Source organism: Callionymus lyra, chromosome 2, assembly GCF_982586985.1.
Source record: "Callionymus lyra chromosome 2, fCalLyr1.hap1.1, whole genome shotgun sequence".
In the NCBI taxonomy this organism is placed as follows: domain Eukaryota; kingdom Metazoa; phylum Chordata; class Actinopteri; order Syngnathiformes; family Callionymidae; genus Callionymus; species Callionymus lyra.
The window spans coordinates 41,312,382-41,335,114 of NC_141819.1; the positions used below are offsets into that span (position 1 = coordinate 41,312,382).

A 22,733-nucleotide genomic window follows, 5' to 3' on the forward strand; every position below is an offset into this window, starting at 1 on the left:
TTGTTTTCAGTCAACATTCTGATGTCTATTTTCTTTGCTGCATGAAGGCAGCTCTCAGTTTGGTTTTAAGGCATAACTGCGCTCCTCCTTGAAATACCAGGAGGAGGAGGAGCTTTGATATACAGTGAAAGAAAACAACCAAGTATAGTTGTGCATGATTTTGAAAAAGGATGAGCAGCTGGTGGTGATAGTGGCTATCAGTGAACGCAGCTGGGCAAGTGTAGCTTTTGTCAAGTTTTCTTGTTTGACACCGTGTCGCTCACACTGGTGAGCTGGGAAGGGTGCGGTTGGTGTCTTCTCTGTAGTGATTGGCTGGTGGCCGAGGCTCGCTATCTCCTGTGAAACATGTTCTAGTTCCACCCCAGATAGTGCTTGGCACTCAGGCGTAGCCCTGCCTACTCATAATTACATCACCTCTCAGGAAAAGTGCAATGTCTGTTTGCTTTTCTGTCTCTGCTGTGATTAGACAGGTGTTGGATCCATGGAGGAAGAGTCAGTGGGCTGGCTACGTGGTTCACCTGCCATTGAGGGGTTAAACTTTGACATGGTGTGCTGGTCCAGGTTACACCGACCTTGATTCTGTGGTGAGGACTTCACCTGAGCGTAGCATCTGCAAGATAGTCAGTTTGGGAAGAAAGTTGCTGCTATGGGGTAATGGATTGGGACGGGCTTCTGGACTACTCACCAGAGAGGAAGACGAACATGGAGTTTCTAAAGAGCCTGGTGCCGTCTGTAATATCAGGTGAAGGGGGACTTGAACAAGCAAAACCACACAGCAGGGAGTCGGGCTCTCGACTCCTTCGGCTGAGGAGGCTCGGCCTGCTGAACATGGGGCAGACCATTGAGGAAGATGTAGTGGGTCTGGTTTCCAAGGTCGAGCCAATGTTGCGTACGTCCAAGTCCTCCAGCAGTAACAAAACAGCTGTCAAAGGTAGGATCGATGTCAAAGCTGTTGTCTATTGTATATTATTTACAATTAAAAATCAAATGTCCCCTTGCTGGGTTCCTTAAATTAACACCTAAACTGCTGCTGTAATGATCATTCACTCAAAAACGTTGATGTCTTCTTCTGCTCACTCTACGCATTTTTGTAGCAACATAAACACACACAAGTCGGTAGTAGCAACATAAAAGCACACAAGTCGGTAGTAGCAACATAAAAGCACACAAGTCGGTAGTAGCAACATAAAAGCACACAAGTCGGTAATAGCAACACAAACGCACACAAGTCGGTAGTAGCAACATAAAAGCACACAAGTCGGTAGTAGCAACATAAAAGCACACAAGTCGGTAGTAGCAACACAAACGCACACAAGTCGGTAGTAGCGACACAAAAGCACACAAGTCGGTAGTAGCGACATAAACGCACACAAGTCGGTAGTAGCGACATAAAAGCACACAAGTCGGTAGTAGCGACATAAAAGCACACAAGTCGGTAGTAGCGACATAAAAGCACACAAGTCGGTAGTAGCGACATAAAAGCACACAAGTCGGTAGTAGCGACATAAAAGCACACAAGTCGGTAGTAGCGACATAAACCCACACAAGTCGGTAGTAGCGACATAAACCCACACAAGTCGGTAGTAGCGACATAAACCCACACAAGTCGGTAGTAGCGACATAAACCCACACAAGTCGGTAGTAGCGACATAAACCCACACAAGTCGGTAGTAGCGACATAAACCCACACAAGTCGGTAGTAGCGACATAAACCCACACAAGTCGGTAGTAGCGACATAAACCCACACAAGTCGGTAGTAGCGACATAAACCCACACAAGTCGGTAGTAGCGACATAAACCCACACAAGTCGGTAGTAGCGACATAAACCCACACAAGTCGGTAGTAGCGACATAAACCCACACAAGTCGGTAGTAGCGACATAAACCCACACAAGTCGGTAGTAGCGACATAAACCCACACAAGTCGGTAGTAGCGACATAAACCCACACAAGTCGGTAGTAGCGACATAAACCCACACAAGTCGGTAGTAGCGACATAAACGCACACAAGTCGGTAGTAGCGACATAAACCCACACAAGTCGGTAGTAGCGACATAAACGCACACAAGTCGGTAGTAGCGACATAAACGCACACAAGTCGGTAGTAGCGACATAAACGCACACAAGTCGGTAGTAGCGACATAAACGCACACAAGTCGGTAGTAGCGACATAAACGCACACAAGTCGGTAGTAGCGACATAAACGCACACAAGTCGGTAGTAGCGACATAAACGCACACAAGTCGGTAGTAGCGACATAAACGCACACAAGTCGGTAGTAGCGACATAAACGCACACAAGTCGGTAGTAGCGACATAAACGCACAAAGTCACTCGTAACAACTGAAACACACATGCACTTAAGTCACTCGTAACAACTGAAACACACATGCACTTAAGTCACTCGTAACAACTGAAACTTGCACACAAAAGTCACTCGTAACAACTGAAACACACATGCACTTAAAGTCACTAGTAACAACTACAACAATGTACAAGAGAACACAACCTTTAAAGGTTTACTACACCTACCCCAAAAACTGGGTGTTAAATAAAATAAATAACTTCAGTGCAGACAACACTTGTGTAACTTCACTTAAATCACTTTAATAATAGTATGTTCTTCCTCAAAGATTTAGCAAATTGCAATTTAGCCCATGTTTTTTTTCTGTGTCTGCATTTGTTCATTGAAGTGATTTCCGTTATTTACCCAAGAGTCTGGAACGCACTATGGCAATCCTGATGTCATTGAATGCATTGTTGGCACATAAAAAGCTGCGCACGGAAGGATTTCAGACATCGCCAATAATTTGGCCAGCTGATCGATCAGTGCGGCAGCACTTATTTGAGTAATTATGAGCTCAACAGTGTCAGCCTAACAGCAGTCACTCAAACAGTTTTGGTTATATGTGCTTCTAAGTTTATTATTTATTGAATTTAAAAGGCTACAAAAGATTTTTTTTTTAATTATTGGGATTTCAAAAGAAAACTTCAATACACAATAAATATTTGTATTACCCTGATTTACTTCCATACCCCATTATCCCACAATTAATGATACATTTTAGTTGTGAGTAAAATGTCTTTAACTGATCCTAGTTGCATAAAGTCCGTCTTGACGTCTTGTTGGCTTGCTTGTGTGTGTGCTTCTAACGTGTGTGAAGAGACGACTCAGGAGTTTAGAGGTTCACACTGGTGTGGAGCCAAAAAGATTTCTCCTGATTAGACCGAGCGGCTTGTATTCATTCTTTCACTGTTTGTTTTGTTTCTCCAACCAGGAAACATCCGACAATTTAGAAAAGTCTCCTTTTTACAGCACGACCACAATGGTGAGTTATGCAATCAGTCAAACTATGCGATCAGTCATCGAGGTCGGCTTAGATAATAATGTGTCGTGCTGGATGATGCTCCCCTTTTTCTCTAATTGCCACGAGGTCCACGCCCAGCTGCAGGACTGCAAACAGGCTCGGTGAGCTTTTAAGGTGTTTCCCTTGTGTTGCCATCGAGCAGTCAGTCTTGAGTTGTCTCGTTCATCCACAGTCCATAGATGGTCAGTGTACCTTCCAACTTAAACTACTACAAATACAACTACTACTAATACTGAAACTACACCAAATAAAACTACTACAGCAACTTAAAATGCAACTACTACAGATCATTTAAAATATAACGGCTACAGCAACTGCAAGTACAACTACTATAATAACTTAAAATACAACTGCTACAGCAAGTGCAACTACTACAATAACCTAAAATACAACTGCTACAGCAACTGCAAGTGTAACTACAACAATACATTTAAATACAACGGCTACAGCAACTGCAAGTGCAACTACTACAATAATTTAAAATATAACTGCTACAGCAACTGCAAGTGCAACTACTACAATAATTTAAAATATAACTGCTACAGCAACTGCAAGTGCAACTACTACAATAACTTAAAATACAACTACTATAGCTACTTGAAATCTAACTACTACATCTACTTCAGTTTGACCTACTACAGCAACTTAAATTGCAACTACTACAATAACTTAAAATACAACTACTACAATAACTTAAAATACAATTGAAACAGGAACTGCAATTGCAACTACTATAATAACTTAAAATAAAACTACTAAAGCTACTTCAAATTTAACTACTACAGCTACTTCAATTTTAACTACTACAGCAACTTCAAATGCAAATACTACAACAACTTAAAATGCAACTACTACAGTAAATTAAAATGCAACTACTATAATTAGTCCAAATGCAAATACTATACCTACTTCAAATGCAACTACTACAACTACTTCAAATGCAACTACTACAACTACTTCAAATGCAACTATTACACCTACTTCAAATGAAACTACTACAATTATTCCAAATGCAACTACTACAACTACTTCAAATGCAACTATTACACCTACTTCAAATGAAACTACTACAATTATTCCAAATGCAACTACTACAACTACTTCAAATGCAACTATTACACCTACTTCAAATGAAACTACTACAATTATTCCAAATGCAACTACTACACCTACTTTAAATGCAACTAATATGACTAAAACAACAACAACTGCCAACAAGTCAAAAATGGAATGAATGGAAGGTACACAGACCATAGAGGTTCTACTGCTATTGGTTTGATCAAGAAAGTGATTCACATGAAGCTAAAAATATAAATCTGTGTTTCATCTGAGAAACTGATTATTCCCTCCAGGGTCTGAATAATAAGTACAAAAGTTAAAAAAAATAATAATCAAACATCAGTGTTGTTCTACATTATGTAACACACACAGCAGTTGTGAAAGACACTGGATGGTTACCTCACTCCCAGAACCATACTGTACCAAGCACACCTATCTTAATGTTGCCAGAGCGCAGGGAGTTAACTGTGGACTGTCCAAAAAGCTAGCACTCCCACTGGTCCAACAGTATTTTGCTTTAGTTGCCAAACATTCTTGTTTTTTTTTTCTAGTTGTACCAGTAAAAGTGCCCTCTTGTTTAGAGTCTTCCAGTAACCTTTCAAATAGATGTTTGACTTATTTCTCTTCAGTCATGGGTTGTGATTTATGCTAATTAAATATAAGTTTCGGTACAATTATGATAGATTCTGAACTTAAAATGGCAAAAATAATATAAGAGGAGGTGTATTTTGTGTTTCTTGCATTCTTCTTATTGAAGCATTGACCATCATTATTTGGTAGTTCATTTGACGAGTGATTTTGACTCTAAAATGTTTAATTGCATATACATTAAAAGTGGGCATAAGGTCGTTGCCTAGCAATACAAGGTTGAAATAATTATGGTTGCTTCCATCGCTTACTGACATTTGAATTCATTTCTGTTGATAATTACTCTTGTCAACGACAAACTAAATTCAGCATATTTGTTTACGAAAGTTAGGTTCATCTTCATCAGATGTTTGTAATGTATTTTATGGTAGCACTCTATTTCTGAATCTGCTATCAGTGTTGGTCTCTTTTCTATTCAGTAGTTTCAATACTATATGCAAAGTACATAGCTTTTAATAACAAAAAGCTCATTTGTTCTACATTTATCTAGTATATGTAGAGCCACATTGTTAAGTAAATGTAATCCCACCTTTGTGCAGATGTGTACAGTGTATCAATGTATGCAAGTAATATCAATGAAAACATAATTAATTCCTATTTAGTTTTTAGAACACTGGCAATAAAAGTTACTGATTCTGATATGCATGCATATTTTTGGGCCATTTTCTTTGTGTATTTAGTTAGTCTGTATTAAACACGTAGACTTCCCCATGAGTAACCCCACATAGTTTATATATATATATATATATATATATATATATAAAATATATTTAGTCAAAAATTCATCTGCTTTTTTTCATCAATTCTTCAACATTTCGTCAATCCTCTCCAAAATGGCGAAATGGCACAAATGTCATATGCAATGTAGAATATGGATCCCAGGACGAGTCCTTGGGGTTCTCCATAACAGCTTTCTTTCACTTTAGAGTTGATATTGTTTACCTCAACATACTGTTGTATAATGATTTATTCTTTAGAATTTTTAACTCCTTGTTCCATATTTTCACTGTTTATTGCTGCTTGTGTGTTTTTCTTATTTTTCTCTTCTATCTTTTTTATGCCGTTGACGTTTTAGTCCGAATTTAATTGATTATAAAATACCTAGTTTATTATCTAATGTAATGCATTGGATATTTTACCAATTGGGAACCTGGCCTACTAATTTAAGCTTGAGTTTTTATGATCACCTGCAAGTATTTACTGAAATATCTTGTGTGATTATCTTTTACTGCCTTGTTTTGTGTGTTTTATTACCCTGTTTTATAGATGTTGAAACAGGAATTGGGTTGTTAATGCTGAAAAATTAGGCGTACAGCAAGAACTCTGGTCGCTGTAATGCAGATTTGCAGTACAAATCCAGACTGATGGGATGCGTCTAAAAGGCACGTCCTCTGTGGCCCAGGCAGGGAGGTCAGGGATTGAATTACAGCTCTTATCGATTATGGTTCCCACCACTGCCCTTCAGAGAGGCCAGGACAGGAAATGCATCCTCCAGCCTGTAGGCTCTTGGGAGAAACCGCTCCACTATACTGTCTGCCATCAGAATGGCTAGCTGTCAGTCACCACTCCCTCTTTTGTGAATGGAGCTACTTTTCTCAGCTATGCATTTAGTTGAGATTATTTGATCAGGGAGCTCGTCTTTCCAGGAAGTGGGTTGTAATGATGTTTATTTGATGTCTTGAGCATCAACTCGGCTCATGGTTCTTGACTTCCCCTGAGGGATGTTGTTGCCAGTTCTTCCCTCTACAGTTCTCATACAATAAAATGTAGTTCACAGGAAAACGATGCCTGCTGCTGAATGATTCACTCATTAGCTTGTAATAAAATGTTGTATTTCAGGCTTTTAATGTGGTGATATTATCTCTCTCCATCTTCTTGTCCTGTGACTTCTATTAGGGCTTTTGTTATGACTGTGACATCACTAAATTCTTCAAGAGGAGTCTGACCTGATGGAATAAACATCAGCACACTTCCATGAAGAAATATTTTAAATCCAGCCAGATAAGTCACCTTATTTGGCATTCCAACGGTTGGCTCAAAATTAGAGGATTTAATGAATGTTATATTGTGACCTATAAAGATGTTGAAGCAAAGGACCAGAAATTACTGATGTCAACAACGGAAACTGACATAAATGAGATGGTTGATAGGGGTGTTCAACAAATGATGTGAAGTGATGTATACGGCTTAAATATGTTGTCCCTTTTTGTAGTTGCATTTGATAGACATGCTTTATGGAGTACCGTGCTGATAATACTTGAAGTGGTCTAGTACCGCAGCGTGTTAAAAATATACTTGTATGTAATTGTTTTAAGAAATGATTTGAGATTGTAATCAACCCCTTTTTATTGTATTAAAAATATATTGTAATGAATATACTTCAGGAAAACTATCAAATTTGTATTTTGTTCATCCAAAATATTTTCGTTTCACTTATGGCTGACGCTAGTGTTTGTGTTAAAATGTTGAATACACTTTTAAAGAGTGCTAACCTGATTACGAGCTATAATACAAATGGGTTAAGCCAGATTATAAAACTCTTAAAGGAAAAATATCATTAACATACATTTTTGTTTTACTTTTAATCACAAGTCTTTCAATGATGCTTTAAATGTATTTAAAGAATAAAAATCCAAAATATTTCTATTGAGATTTCAAGAGCTTCTGTGTCTGATACAGAATATTGTTATCTTTGTTTGTACAAGCTTGAAAGTCACCCAAAATGTAGCATGAAGGCATTTTCTAGCTTTTGATCAACGGAATAAAAAAAAGATTAATGAAAATGAAGCTTATTTTTGAACTAGCTTTAATGGCTTTAAACTACGCTACTAGTGGTAAACTCGAGGGCCGCTGGATATTTGTCTCAATCATAGTAGAAAATATTCACTTAAACTGCTAAAAATATGTTGGCCCATGTCTGATCCAGTTTGACAATCCAGATCTACACTGTCCTTCTTATGGCTTCCAATTTATTTATGGTTTATTAAACGGTTTGCAGTAAGACTTGTTCAGATTAATATAAAGCCCGTCATGTCTCACTGGTCAAGAAAGGTCTGATTCTGAACTGTGCCTCCATCTGTTTGACTTTGCATGTGGAACTGGTTTAGACTGGACAGGCAAGGGGTCTGTCACAGGGCACACATACACAGAATAACTTTTGCATTCCAAAAAAAGTCAGGAGAACAGAATGTGTGGGAAGAAAACCTGACTCGGTGAAACTTGAGTCTTTCAGATCTCAAAAGATCCATTTGTTTAACAAATATAGAAGGAAAAAGAAAGCTGTTAAAAACTGTATATTATTGATTCAATGTGAAAATCAACGAATTGATCATCAAATAGAGATGAAAGAAACGATACCCTTAACTAACGCAATAATGAATTGGGCTGTATCGACATTCAAAAACACTGTATAGATTATTTGTATATAATTAACATACAAATATCCATGATGTTTTTTATATTTCCATCGCAATTAAATATCCCTCCAGTCATCAAAGGTCATATTATATTCCCTTGTTCTTACAGTATCCAAATATGTCTTCTTGTTGAACCTGTATCATAATACGTATCGTGTTTCCAGATTCTTCTCAATTCACATCCCTAATATTTTATGATATTACTCATCTCTGACCTCAAGTTTGTTGCAGCTTGTGTTGTGTTTACTAGTGAACATGTCAACTTTAGAAATGCCTGGATTTGTTTTCACATATGAATAATACGTCTAAAGTTTTCAAAAGCAAATCATAATCGGGTCAGTGTTGTGACTGTTTACAATGAGCTCTGCCTTGTTTTGCATAACTTGTGTAGTGGCATGTGACACAGCCAGAGCCTGATGGTGAGGGAAAATCAAGACCAAACAGACACAAGACAAAGGGCATTTGTCTTTTTGCAGGCCTCCCTGTTCTGTTCCCTGAAAATATTTTGTTAACAGACTTAATCCTGTGCTTGGCTATAAATGACTTGATGTCATGCGGATCTGTCCTCCAAGAGAAGACGACCATCAACACATGATTAAAATATCTGATGAATTAGGTGTTTGTTTTGCTCCTTCGCTCCAACACTGGGACGATTCTTACCCATGCAGTGTTGCTCTCTCTCTTTGCCATTATGCGTCTGGTCGCTTTTGGATTGAACTATGATGTAATGCGGATGACTCTCCTCAGTTTGTGTTTACTTAAGGAATGGAGAGAACGGTGATGGGTGTAGTTAAAAAAAATTAAAAGCACAGATATTTTAGTCTTTTTGGAAAAGATATTTGGGAGTTGACATGAAGATGGAAGGTTTTGTTTTAAGAAAGGAATGAAATAACATTTTCAATCAATGAACTTTTTGTTAGGATCAGTGGGCAAGGCTTGTGGTCATTATGTGCACTCCCACCGCTTGTGCAGCTTCTTTCTCATCTCTCCTCCAATTATTCCCTCTCTCTCTTGCTGCAGTCAGGAATGACGCATCAGTATTGCTGTGGAGCCTACAGGAAGTGGTGTTGTGATTGGCCAGGGGCAGGAGCATCAGCAGCACAGTAGCGGTCCTGACATGCGTATGCATTGCTGAACCGTAGCCAGGGAACACTCGCAGCATTTTGATGACATCACCCACCCCCATACGCTGCTCCCGCCTCCCCTCTGTTTGCTGTTGAAACAAGCTCTCACAGTGCGAGAGAAAGGATCAGGCATCGGTAAAAGAACGAGAGGAGGGAGCTGCTTGCAATTGGAAGAGGGAATATTTTGGGGGGGAGACAAAGGTTGGCTCGCAGTACTTGCTCACCCGGATTGGTAAAGACAAAACCCAGGAAAAGGAAGAGAAAGGAATATAAAGTTTTTGCTATTTTTGTTGGAGTAAAACTTCAGTCAGCCTTGTGTTTTGTGCGGAAAGATTGCAGGATGGAATGGAAAGTGGACAGCAGTAACTAAATATATATTACTTTTGGAGCAGGGTGGTTTCACTCTTCCCGAACTTGTTGGCACTGAAGACAAACTGGCACCGCTTCCCCAGGCGGACTACAGTGCACCCACCCTTGGCTCTTCTGGGATGCAGCGTTACGCTGGCACCTGTGGAGGGTAGTCCTCACCTCCACCCGGGACCCGGGAGTGATGACCTGCATCATAAGTCATTTCTCCAGGCTTATTCATTTCAGCGGGTGGAATGCTCGGACCCCGTGAAAGTAAAAACGAGGAGATCTCTAAATTTTGTGCCTTCTGATTAACGTTTGAGATCAGCCATGCTGAGTCTGCAGGATTCTGTCTTCTTTGAGATCAGCATTAAGTCTCTGCTGAAGTCGTGGAGTAGCAGTTGTGAGTACCTTTACAAGTTTGCACATATCTTAAGATTTTGCTAATGCTTTGGTTTGATTTCAGCTGAGAAAATCCTTTTTTTTTTCGTTTTCATTAATCGCATATTATTTCCCGAGTCAACAATATTCACAGTATTGCATCGCAAATGCGGTCAATTGAATTAAATTATTATATGCATTAAAAGAGAAAACGGATGACATCATGCTGTACATATATTTATTTAACTGTGTAGGGATTGTTCAAAAAGTTGCTGTGTGCCGAGGTGAGGTATTACCTTTTGGGTGTCTATGTGTTACTATATTGCAGCACACTGATTCAATATTTACTCCATAGATAAAACCACTAAAGTACTTTGGGACTTATACCTGATAGTCAATGATTAGCACACGTTTACTGTGTTGCTCTGGAAACCTTTTACATGTAAATAAACATTGAGCATCAAAACCGCAACACCCTTAAAAACTGCCATATTAGCAACATGACTGTTAAATGAGATGTTTTTATTGATGCTAGCATTATCTTATAGCAAATAATTGTCCAGGTATCATACATGTATACTTGGATAATGCTAACAAGCAAACATCTCTAGCTCCACAGAGGAAACAAGATTAGATGCCAACCTTTTTCAGTCTTAATGTTTGCAAATTCTAAAATTAAAGAAGGTGTGACGAACACTTGACTACTTCTGGGCTGTGTCTGTCCTGAAGATGATTTCTATAGATGGGCCCTGCATTATGCTCAGGTGGGCAGGAAGTAGCGCCTGGCTCTCTTTGATGGTTCTGCATGCATGCTCCTTATTCCCTTTATCTCATTGATGTCTTTGTTCTTAGACTTTAGAACTGAGTTCTCTACTTAAATGAAGATAAATAAAAGTGTATGGGCAGAATTTTCACTTAATTAATATCTAGTACCAAGAAAGTACTATTAATAATACCATGATTTCATTCCCAAATTGTATTGGCTATGCGGAAGGCAAGTACATTTAAAACGTAATGCTCATTACACATTAGGCTGTGCATTGGCAAGAATCTGATGCGTATCACAATACAATATATTGTGATGCATTATGAACAAGGTTATATTTGTAGTCTTGTCTGAGACTCTAGTGTTGCATAATTTACAGACCGCATGACTCTTGACAAATTCGTAACTGCTTTCATTTGTTTTGAAACCAAAATATGTCCAAACATCGGCTCGAAAAGCTGCTGGAGTCGACTGTATCCTCTCGTCCTCACTTGGTAATAAATAAAAAAAACAAAAACAAAAAAAACAGTGTTCATATCAATACATTATTAACAAAAAGCGATATCTAAGTGTGTCAATATTTTCTTACACTCCTAATAAACATTTTATGTGCAATAAACTAAATAAAATGACATCCATTTCAAACTGCAAATTATTTTTTGTTATGAATTTAAATCCATTATAATCCAAAAACGTGTTCATTAGTTAATTTCTTTCCAAAATGCATACATGCAATATAAACAACAACTCAATTTAATTATTTTATATATTAGGTCATCTTTTTTATATGGATTTGAATCACATAGCCTTTTTCAGTCTCCACTTTTTATATATATATTTTATAAGCCATATGTATCAAACTCAAAGCTCGGGGGCCAAGTCTGGGCTGCCAAGAGTCTTTATGTGGCCCTTGTGGTGAAAGAGTCAATACAGGTCAATGTTTTTATGTTGATATAATGACCTACAGAAACATAGATTGTTGGTGACAGCAATTATAAAGAAATGATTAACCCTAAACCATTAAACATGTTAATACCAGAATTGGCTTCCAAGAAACCTTGCATATCAACAATACTTCTATTTACTTTTAAAGCGGCGCTGGTTACAGATGGTAAACATGAAAATAAGTTCACTCCCTGGCTTGGACTGTAATTTAGATGTTTGTATGACATTTATTTTTTATGTGTATGCCTATTCATGTCCATCCCAAAATTAGGTAATCCAGTTCTTTTCCAGGCCTGCATTGCAACATAGTCCGTCATGCTGAACGTCACTTGTATTTATTTATGAATTTGTCATCTGTCCGTTTCCTGTGTTGAGCCCAGTGCGGTGGGTGTATCATGTTTCTCACATTTGTGATGTCAGATGTGTTTTTCTTAATCTCAAGGAAACATATTTACTACTTTGTGAAACCCCAGAACAATTTAATCCCAAACTAGTTGCAACTTGTCACTCCAAGCCTGTCAGGACACAATCACACAACTGGTCGTGCCACAGTGCACAAACTCAGGTTCTTTTGTTTCCAAGTAAAAAAGGGTGTACTCACAGGCATGCATTCCATCAGTATGTGTGTTTGCCCTGTTGTTTCTGGTTGTCCTGACAGGGTAGAGTGTTTGGGAGTGCTCCATTATAACTGTGACAAGGTGGAGTCACTGCTCTAATAGTTGTGTAATCCTGTGCCGTGGCCAGTTCCCATGTTTTGCAATGGCAGTGTACACATTTAGGACTTTTAGGAAATCCATGCAAATACGGCATCTTCTTTTCTATGTAAGATTTGACTTGACTTGTTGTTGGTCCCAAATAGCATGTTCTCTTGGTAGCATTGAGGTCTGTCAATGAATTTGTTATTGTAATTGTTTTGCAACACACAATTCCAGAAGGGAAATTCCTGGAAATGTTATTATCATGTTCTTCTTGTGCAGTTGGCTTCAGATCCGACGACATGATGTTTGATTGGGAAATATAAATAGTTGTACACTGATGCACTTGCATCGCTAGATGACAGCGGGCTATTCAATTTTGTTCTTTTGAAGATGGTTGGAAATAAAAATGTTTCAAACACTCATAATTGCTTAAAAAATGTCTAAAGTGAAGCGAATTTGTAGCCAATAATTGCATTGGAACCTTATTACAAATTCAGAACTGTGCTTGATAGACCTTTCATTTTTGGAGGCTTGATTTATCTTGATTATTATCGTGTATCCCTTACCACACATATTTCTTTGAGCTGGTTATACTGTTATTGTAAGTCTCTGTATAAATGTAGACATCAATGATCTCTGTTCCTCATCTTATCTTGAACAGCTTTATAAGTCACACAATAAACATCATAGTAGTTTGAGCAAACCATCTGCCGGGCCACATAAATGACATGATGTTCCGGATTTGGCCGCCATAGCCTTCTTTTTAACACAAGTATTCTTCACTGTATATCATTTGAGAGATGTGGTAGAACTCACTCCAGTCGTAGACAAAGCGGGTAAAAATCAGTAAAAACTCAAACAAAATGTTTGATGAACTATATTGCTTTAAGACTGGTGGATGATCATGAATATACATGGTATGTACTGTGTTTACAGTAGAATTACAAGAGGTCGACTGGTGCAGGGTGGCAACACTGATTGGACATTAGGAGCTGACTATGTGACGTCACCGGGGGTGTTGGTGAGACACAGTAAACAAAGGGGGAAATACTTGAAAGGCTCTCTGTGCTGCTGGACAACACGAGGCGACATGCAGCTAACGCAATATGCTGGCCTGCACCTCCCCCACCTGTGGCTGCAGATGGCCCAGGATCAGTGTTGTAGGTTAGCCTTTGCTCTGCCTTGAGAATTGTTTATGGAAGCTGTTTTTGACACTTGGTGTTCACCTTACACCTCATTAACTTTTTGAATTTTACATATGTGTATTGACCAGATTCTGGCAATAAGATACGTGTCACGATACACAGGCAGTAATATGATATATCCTTGTTCCGAAAGTATCACAATATATCGCAATATATTCTAGTATTGTCTGAGAACTTGACTCTGGCGTTGCAGAAAATGTCCAAACATCAGCTTTAAAAGCTGCTGGAGTCGACTGTATCCTCTCGTCCTCAGTCATCGCCGGGGTCTCACAGGATTTCATTGTTCCACAAACTTTGTTGAAACTATCATAACACTGAAACATTATTTGAAGGCAAAAAACAATGGTGCTGTTGAATATTGATATGGTATCGTAAAGGAAAAAACAACAACTTTTGAGTTTTAAGTGTACCAATATTTTCCTACACTTGAGACAATTACCATTTATCTCACTGAAGGATTATTAATGATAAAACATCTCTAAGTAATCATGTGAAGAACGGAAACAAAACAATTAAGCTACAAAGTGTTTTTTATATCTTATTTCAAGCTATAAAAAATTCCAAGATGAGCATAAGAATTGTGCCTGATTGTGACTTTAATGACCTTTAGAGGAAGCTTTTCTGTTCCTGTTTCAGGACACGAGTGCTGTTCTTTGTCTGGCAATAATGTTCCTTCTCCCACTGTATGACCTAAAAACCTGCCCTCTGACCTCTTGCAGCTTCGGCACCAGTCAGCAGCAGCGCCAGTAGACGCCGCACCCCCTCGTCAGTGACCCCCCTGTCGTGGGAAAAACACAACATCGCCACCATGTCCAACATCACCATCGACCCCGAGCTCAAGCCAGGGGAGTTCGTCATCAAAAGTCTGTTTGCCGAGTTTGCTGTGCTGGCGGAGAAGAAGATTGAGATGGTGATGGCAGAACCGCTGGTAAGTGATCCAGAGATTTATACCATTTATTTAATGTTCGATCCATAAAAAAGTGTAGTGGGCTATATAGAAAGATGTGATTACAATACTGACAGATGCTAATAGCCACTGTAATGCAAATATGTTATTTGTATTAATTACTTGAAACTGATAAGAGTCTAAATTCACATCCAAGAAGAGCTGCTTGTTAATATTTTCATTCTTTTTTTCAGGAGAAACCACTTTCCAGATCCCTACAGAGAGGAGAAGACGCACAATTTGATCAAGTAAGTCCATGCTTAATGGCTGAGGAAGTATATCAGCGCCATCACAATAATGAATTTCAAATGTTGTTTGTTGTTTTTAAGCATTTTTTGGAATCATTGAATTCAATAGTTTCTATATTGAATAATTTAATTAAATGATTTGTGTTTTATAAGGTTGAATTATTAGATTATTTAAATAATTTAGCTAAAAAAAAAAGTCAGAATTAACTGTTCTTTTTTTACACATAGAGTTTGATATTCTTATTTCAATAAATAAAAAATATCATATATATATATATAATAACCTTTATTGCCAGTGTTGCGAACACAACTTATGATTTTCAGTACAAAAATAAAATAAGATGACATGAGCATTAGAAAAACAGAACCAAGCACCTAGGCAGCCATTCTGCGGTGCCGTTTTTATTTTTAGCCTTTTAAATAAAAGAAGAAAATCCTGAAACAGCCACCAGACAATACCGAAAGAGTACTCAGCTACTTTCAGCCAATAATTTGACACGCAGATGAACATGTAACATGTGAAGAATTCATCATGGCAGATGAATTATCTGTTGGCAGCATTTTACCAACGTTTTTATATTCAATTGAAAAGGCGGAAAAAATTAAAAATGTTGAATTTAGAACATCTAATTTCGATTTTTTGGGAATTACAATAACAAACTATATACGTAATAAAATGAAATAAAAATATTAATTAGGAAAATATTGGATTCAAATATTTATTTATTTTTATTTAAGGCTTAAAAAAATCTAAAAGTTTCAACATTTGAAATGTTAATTTCCACATTAAATATTCTGATGACACTGATATACTTCCATAGAGTGGAGCTTCCTCGTTCTATATGCAGTATTCTGTAAGCCTGCATCATCCAATCAATCCTGCATTCAGTGGCCTGTCGGAGGCTCGTCTGTAGCTGGTGCAGAACTCTTTACAATGGAAGTGCCGCAGAGTGCTTTGTTCAGCACTACACAAAGCCAATATGGCACTATAGATCCAGCTGTCCCAATTGTGAGTAAGGCAGAAGAAAATAGGTATAGAGTGTAAGAGTGAGAGCTGAGAATATCGCTGTGTCATCCCAGGCAGTAAATCAGCATCCGTTGCAGGAGTACATCTGCCCGGCGCCATAAGGGCAGAGAGAGCAGTTGCATAACTCTCCTGCAAACGAGCGTGGCCCTTCTCCTACATGCCTGGACACTGGCACTGACCAGCAACACTGAGCTGATCTTAACACATGCTTTTCTATTTCTCCAAACTCCATACCTATTTTCTGGCATTTTTATAAAGCACAACATTTTTTATGGATTATTTCTTACTTGGCTGAGCATAATCGTTGATGCATACAGACTGCTGATCCAGTGTTTGGAACTTATTAGTCCTATGGTCGCGCTTCTATTAACGTCTCAGTAATCCAGCGACTCCATCTCACCTCTAACCACACACTCGTTGGATCCTGTTTGCACCTTTGTGTCTGCAGTAAGAACATAGTTTACATGTGGACTGGGTGCACAGTTTGGTGAACCTTACTTTTCAAGATGTAACACAGATGATAACATTTCATATCACAACAACTGTGTGATGGATATTCCTTTACAGTAGTATTGAATACATACAATGTAATAATTAGACATCTGAGGAGGAATCCAAGACTAAAAATAGTGTCATATCTTTATAAATAAAGCGACACGATGTTTCACATTGCACAATGCATGTCTCTGTCTAGATATAAATATTGAAATAACAATCTATAGTAAAGTTCCTGATTTCAGAATTATTTTATTTTTAATTATTTTGGATAGCACTAGATCTAGGTGGTTTACGATATGATCAGTTTTTACCTCTCTTGAAAAAAATGTATGTAATATTAATACTTTTGTATACATTGGGTAACTTTTCAAATGTCTGCTAGAGAATAAACTCTTTATTTTTTATCTCAATGAGAAGATATGAACTGTGGGAGGAAAAAAAGGTTTGCTTGTTAAGTATTAGTATTGGTTGAATGATCGCTATTAAAAGATGTGTGATGTTCTCATTCCTTCTAGTTAATAAGCTCTATGAGCTCCATAGCAGAACACTGTTTGCCCTCTCTACTGCGCACACTGTTCGACTGGTACCGAAGACAGAGCGGCACTGAAGATGAGTCCTACGAGTACAGACCTCGATCTAGTACAAAGTCAAAAGGGTAAGATAATTCCTAAATGTTTAACTTTTTTCTTAATTAAAATGATGAATTTTCTCTCCTGCCTCTCAGAGATGAGCAGCATCGGGACAAAGATTACCTTCAGGAAAGGAGGGACCTGGCCATAGACTTCATTTTTTGTTTAGTTTCAGTGGAAGTTCTTAAACAAGTAAGTATTCAAAACATATTTTTCTTTATATAACGATGAAAAGATTAATGTAGCAGAAAACCAGTGCCAACAGAATATTGAATGGTTGAATCTGTTTAGTAAAATGTTAAAACTATTTATTTTTTAATTACAAAAAAAACAACAATTTAATATTTTCTATATTAAATTGTTGAATCTATTTTTATTGAATACTTGAATTATATACTTAATACTTGAATTATTAATTGTATATTGACAGGTTTATTTTCTTTTGATTTGTTTTAGAATTTAAGTTTAAAAACGTGAATAATATGAAAAAATATTTTTAGTTTTATATTACAATAATGAAATATTTTTTTCAATTTGTAACCTTTTAAATTCAATATAAAAATGTTGGTATAATAGTGTGAACATCTTTACAATGAATCTATAAGGGTACGGTATATATTTTAATTATTACAATTAATAAAGAACATAGTGTGTGTGTATATTCTATGGAAAAAAAAAAATCTATCAATATAGAAACTGTTGAATTAAATTAAAAAAAAAAAAATAATTCAATGCATAATCAAAACAAAAATGATTTAAACTTCAAAGTTTGAACATTTTAAATGTTAAGTTTAAATATTCAATATTCTGATAACTGTATAGTTATTAGTCTCGAACCACAGGACCTCACAAAAAGAAAAAGATATTGATATAATTTATGTTGTTTTGATTAATACTGTCTGAATGCCATCTTGTTTTGAAAAAATAGAGGTCAAGTTGCTGTTATTGTTACAATGCATCAAAGTAAATATAAAGTATTAATATTTTAGGAGTTTGTTGGGGATAATCACTGTAGGATATTAGATGATTCAGCGTTGTAAGAAGATGGATATTTTTTATGCAGTTAACACTTGTTTTTTGCTGTCCTTTTTGAGAACTGGTCTGTGAAAATGTTTGTGGTTAAAAAAAAACGGCCCAACAGTAACAGAACTGCACATTCCCTTCACGTTCATTTAGTAAGAAAAAAAAAAGCTCCCCAAGTCAACATTCTCAAAGGGGAGTCCGGGAGACCAGACTGAAGCTACTTTGGCTGGGCTTCTGGTTCTCCTCAGGGAGGGTGGTAAAAAAGAAATGAAGCAATCGATGCCTCTAATAAGATTTTCTGTGTTTGTGTCTCAGATTCCGCTTCACCCAGTGCCAGATGCGTTAGTACATGAAGTTCTTAACCTGGCGTTCAAGCACTTTAAACACAAAGAGGGGTAAGTGGGCACAGTCGCGAGGATTAGCCGTTGAATAAAAAGGTCCTGATTGCTTCACACTCAGCAGGAGTCTGACTTTTCTGAGGATTGTTCGTCATTAATGTTGGTCTGAATAGACTTCCTTTGTGCTAATGTGTCTCTAAACCATGTGGATTCAGTTTCATGGCCAAAAACACTCCTATTGATCGTACTAACCAACAAGCAACTTCTTAACTTTCACCTCATTCACAGATACTGTGGCCCGAACACTGGCAACGTGCACATCATCGCAGACTTGTATGCAGAGGTCATCGGTGTTCTCACGCAGTCAAAGTAAGTTGAACATGCCCAGAAATGTTGTAATGTCACAAAGATCGGCTCTTATCTGGAACCAGCCATTTCCTCAAATGAAAACCTCAACGTCCAAAATGATATAAAAGAGTTGTGTTGTCAGAGTTCTATAATTTATTGCTTTCTGGATTAAAAGGGAAATTGCATTTGTCTTAAAGCATGGAGAAATTATATGGAGGCATATTGGTGGCATCGGAATATTGAAGGGTTGAATAAGAGTTTTCTTTTAAGCTTTTACATATATTTTGAATAATTTAATTCCTTCGTTTGTATTTGTAAAGGTTACATTTATTTTTTATTGGATCATTTAATTAAATATATTTTTAATGGAAAGCAATATTTTTTGTTCTTTAAACAATTTAATTTAAAAAAATAGAATATTTTCAAAATGAAACATATTGTTTAGTTTGATATTCTTATTCCATTCAATAAATTAGATTAAATTCAATTTAATCTAAAAATGTTGGTATATTAGTTTCACCAGGCAACACCTTGAACGTGACTTGATCGAACTTTATTAAATGCAATAAGGAAAATGGCACATTGTTTTATTGTATGTTGGTGTGTGAAAATTAATAATGTTTTGGAGAGAAATGGAGTTAAAATGGTCAAAAACAAGCATTTATATTCTGCACAAGTTTCCTTTAAATGAGTGAATGAATATCGTTTATTTTGGTCATGTCGGTTGAAATCATCAAAATCACATTTCATCGTAGTTAATATATTACATGCCTGTCCCTAAAGGTGACGTGGGAGAAGCAGAAGCTTATCTAGTCCCGCCCCCCATTACCCTCAAAATAGTAGTAGTAGTAAATCATAATCATATCTTATATCAGCGCTTATTTCACTTTGGGGTAACAGATTCTTGTTGCGTATAACAATTTACAACAGTAGATGTTACAAAGTCACAATTGTTCCGATCGAGAGAGGGTTAAAAGTCTAGTCCACTTTTTATATGTTGGATGGTGTGAGAGCCATTTTTCATTTATTTTTCTCTTTCTTCTGCAACGTTCTCAGTGCTGATTTTCACCAAATCTTCACAAATTTTGGCTACGTCAGCCTGCATCCATGCCACGATCTCACAGCACTCTGAGTAGTTGTGTTGTCCGTCCTTGCGCCATTATTTTCTGTGAATTGCAGGACAAACATGTTACTGCATAGAACTGGACACATGTTCAGTTTATTCACTTGTTATAGGGTGAAAGAGATGAAATTAAATCTTTTAAAAGTTGAAGTTTCTTGGCAGAAGGAAAAAGACTGGACTTTTATGCTATTTGAAAACTATTCATTGGAGTTTATTAGGAACTAATAAAAACAATAAATACGTTTATGGAGAAAAAGAAAATGTTCCCTGAAAGCTAAACCTGATATTAAAACACTGCAGAAAGTGTTAACTCTTGATCTCTGTGCTCAGGTTTCCAGCAGTGAGGAAGAAATTCATCACGGAACTGAAGGAGCTTCGACAAAAGGAACAGAGTCCATACATCGTTCAGAGCATCATCAGTCTCATCATGGGCATGAAGTTCTTCCGAGTGAAGATGTACCCAGTGGAGGATTTTGAGGCGTCTTTTCAGTTCATGCAGGTAAATTATGAATCCTACACGTGCGTACATTTGTGTGTCAGTGTGATAGTGGATTGTTGAACTGCAGTTGACACGTTTTATTGCTGTCTCATTGTATCAACTCGACTGTAGCCCTTAGAGCCTGAATCATGGTCAAAGTTCAGATGAGCCATTCTGTAAATGGACTTCCAGCATAATACTTCATAATGATCTTTAAACTGGGGTCAACATTCATTGTCTTGTTTTTTTTCTTTACACCACAGCGGTGAATAAAAATAGAATAGAAATAATAATATGGAGAAAAATAATGATCAAACAACAAACATAAATAGGCATTTGTCCACACTTTAACACACACCTACACGTCTATGAATACACATTTAAATTCACAGATAGAATTTTCCAAGTCATTGTTTTTCTCTCTCCAATCATTATGTCCATATATTGTTTCCAAATATTTTTTAATGTCCTTCAATATAGTCAAACAACTTCCTTTTTTTTGCAGTTTTAAAATTGATTTTATTTTTCATTTGTTTTTTATATTTCACATGGGTTTTCCAAATATCTGCTTCAAATTTTAAAATGTCTTATGTACATGGATACGCTACAATTCTTTTCAATGGACTGTAAAGAGGCGGTTAGTTATATTACTAGTACTTTATTTAGTTTTTCTATATACAGGCGTTTGGATAAACATGTGTTGATGAAACTCAATATATATATATATTGTGGATTTATAACTTTTGAATCCTTTTGTGAGATTTTCAACATTTCTTCCTCCCAGGAATGTGCTCAGTACTTCCTAGAGGTCAAGGACAAGGACATCAAGCATGCTCTCGCTGGTCTTTTTGTGGAGATCCTCATCCCTGTAGCTGCAGTGAGTACAAATGAAACAACCGCCCACTTGTTTCCATGGTCATTAATTCTGTCCTTTCCTTCGCCAGGCGGTTAAAAATGAAGTCAATGTTCCATGCCTGAAGAACTTTGTGGAGATGCTGTACCAGACAACCTTCGACCTCAGTTCCAGAAAGAAGCACTCTTTGGTAAGAAAAGAACTTTGCTTTTTCATTCTCCTAAATTCAGGTTTTGACTTGAGCAGTCATTCTCAACTGATGAATCCTGACAAAATGGTTGAAGGGCTTAATAGAATCCTGAAGCCTCCGTCAGGACGAGGTTTCGCAAGAGTCACGACAAAAAAACAAACCTTTTTTATACTGTAAAATACAAACTAACGGTTGAAACTGATCATAGTGATGTTTTTCCTCTTCGTCATAATATAATATTTTTGTAATATAATATTAATTTTCCATTCTTTAAATGATTTATTGGTTCCATTTGAGACTTGGACTGAATTAAAAAAAATGTTTTTCTTTTTCTGATACACCCCTCAAGTAATGTTGATGTGGTAGTACTGTTTTGGCTGATTTTAACTTATTATTAATGTAAAGTGGTGTTTAAAAAAAGAAAAGAAAAATCGATGATAAGTTATTTTATTGCCATCTTCCGGTGTTAATTGACCTGTTGTTGTTAAATGTTCTTCTTACAGGAATCAATTTTCCAAATCAAATCAAGAATATTTTTAGAAGATAATACAATAAAGCGTGCATAGGAAGATATCACGTTGCGCAATTGGAGGGATCTTAAAAAATGGTTCTTTGGTATATGAAACCTTTATATGAAATTGTAAATAACATGAATTAAACATTTTTAAACAGATCTTTGAAGAAACATTCCCTTTGCATTCCACATCTTAACATCTTAACTCCTAGACAAGCGAAGGAGGAAAGTTGTCAATATTTTAGTGTGAAAAATGATTGAGCATTGATCTTGAAAGAACAGATCCAAATTTTATACATATAAAGTTGGATTTCAAATGTTTTTTTTTCAAATTTGAATTTTCCTTTGACATTGTGACTCTTCTCCTCAGGCTCTTTATCCGCTCGTGACTTGTCTGATGTGTGTGAGTCAGAAGCAGTTCTTCCTCAACAACTGGCACGTCTTCCTCCAGAATTGTCTTTCACACCTGAAGGTAACGCAGCTCAACACCAGATCACATGAAGGGGAAGTCCATAGTTCTGAAGAGCAGCACAGAGCTTCTCTTGTCTCGACTCTTCTTA

General features: G+C 36.9%; 1 protein-coding gene across 10 annotated transcripts in view; it reads left to right on the forward strand.

Annotated features, from left to right (window-relative positions):
* Positions 1-22,733, forward strand: part of fryl (furry homolog, like) — a 75,500-nt gene that overhangs the window by 11,194 nt on the left and 41,573 nt on the right. For 4 of the 10 annotated variants that reach the window (XM_087785268.1, XM_087785267.1, XM_087785270.1 and 1 more), the window contains exons 1-12: positions 466-931; positions 3,279-3,329; positions 14,678-14,886; positions 15,099-15,152; positions 17,193-17,332; positions 17,402-17,498; positions 18,645-18,724; positions 18,956-19,036; positions 20,469-20,637; positions 21,401-21,493; positions 21,561-21,659; positions 22,544-22,645. In XM_087785268.1, the coding sequence (XP_087641394.1) occupies positions 655-931; positions 3,279-3,329; positions 14,678-14,886; positions 15,099-15,152; positions 17,193-17,332; positions 17,402-17,498; positions 18,645-18,724; positions 18,956-19,036; positions 20,469-20,637; positions 21,401-21,493; positions 21,561-21,659; positions 22,544-22,645 (1,452 nt within the window). In that variant the 5' untranslated portion in view covers positions 466-654. Of the gene's footprint in view, positions 1-464; positions 932-3,278; positions 3,330-9,756; positions 10,367-14,677; positions 14,887-15,098; positions 15,153-17,192; positions 17,333-17,401; positions 17,499-18,644; positions 18,725-18,955; positions 19,037-20,468; positions 20,638-21,400; positions 21,494-21,560; positions 21,660-22,543; positions 22,646-22,733 lie in introns of those variants that run through there. The other 6 variants (XM_087785266.1, XM_087785269.1, XM_087785275.1 and 3 more) reach the window with 5 other exon arrangements.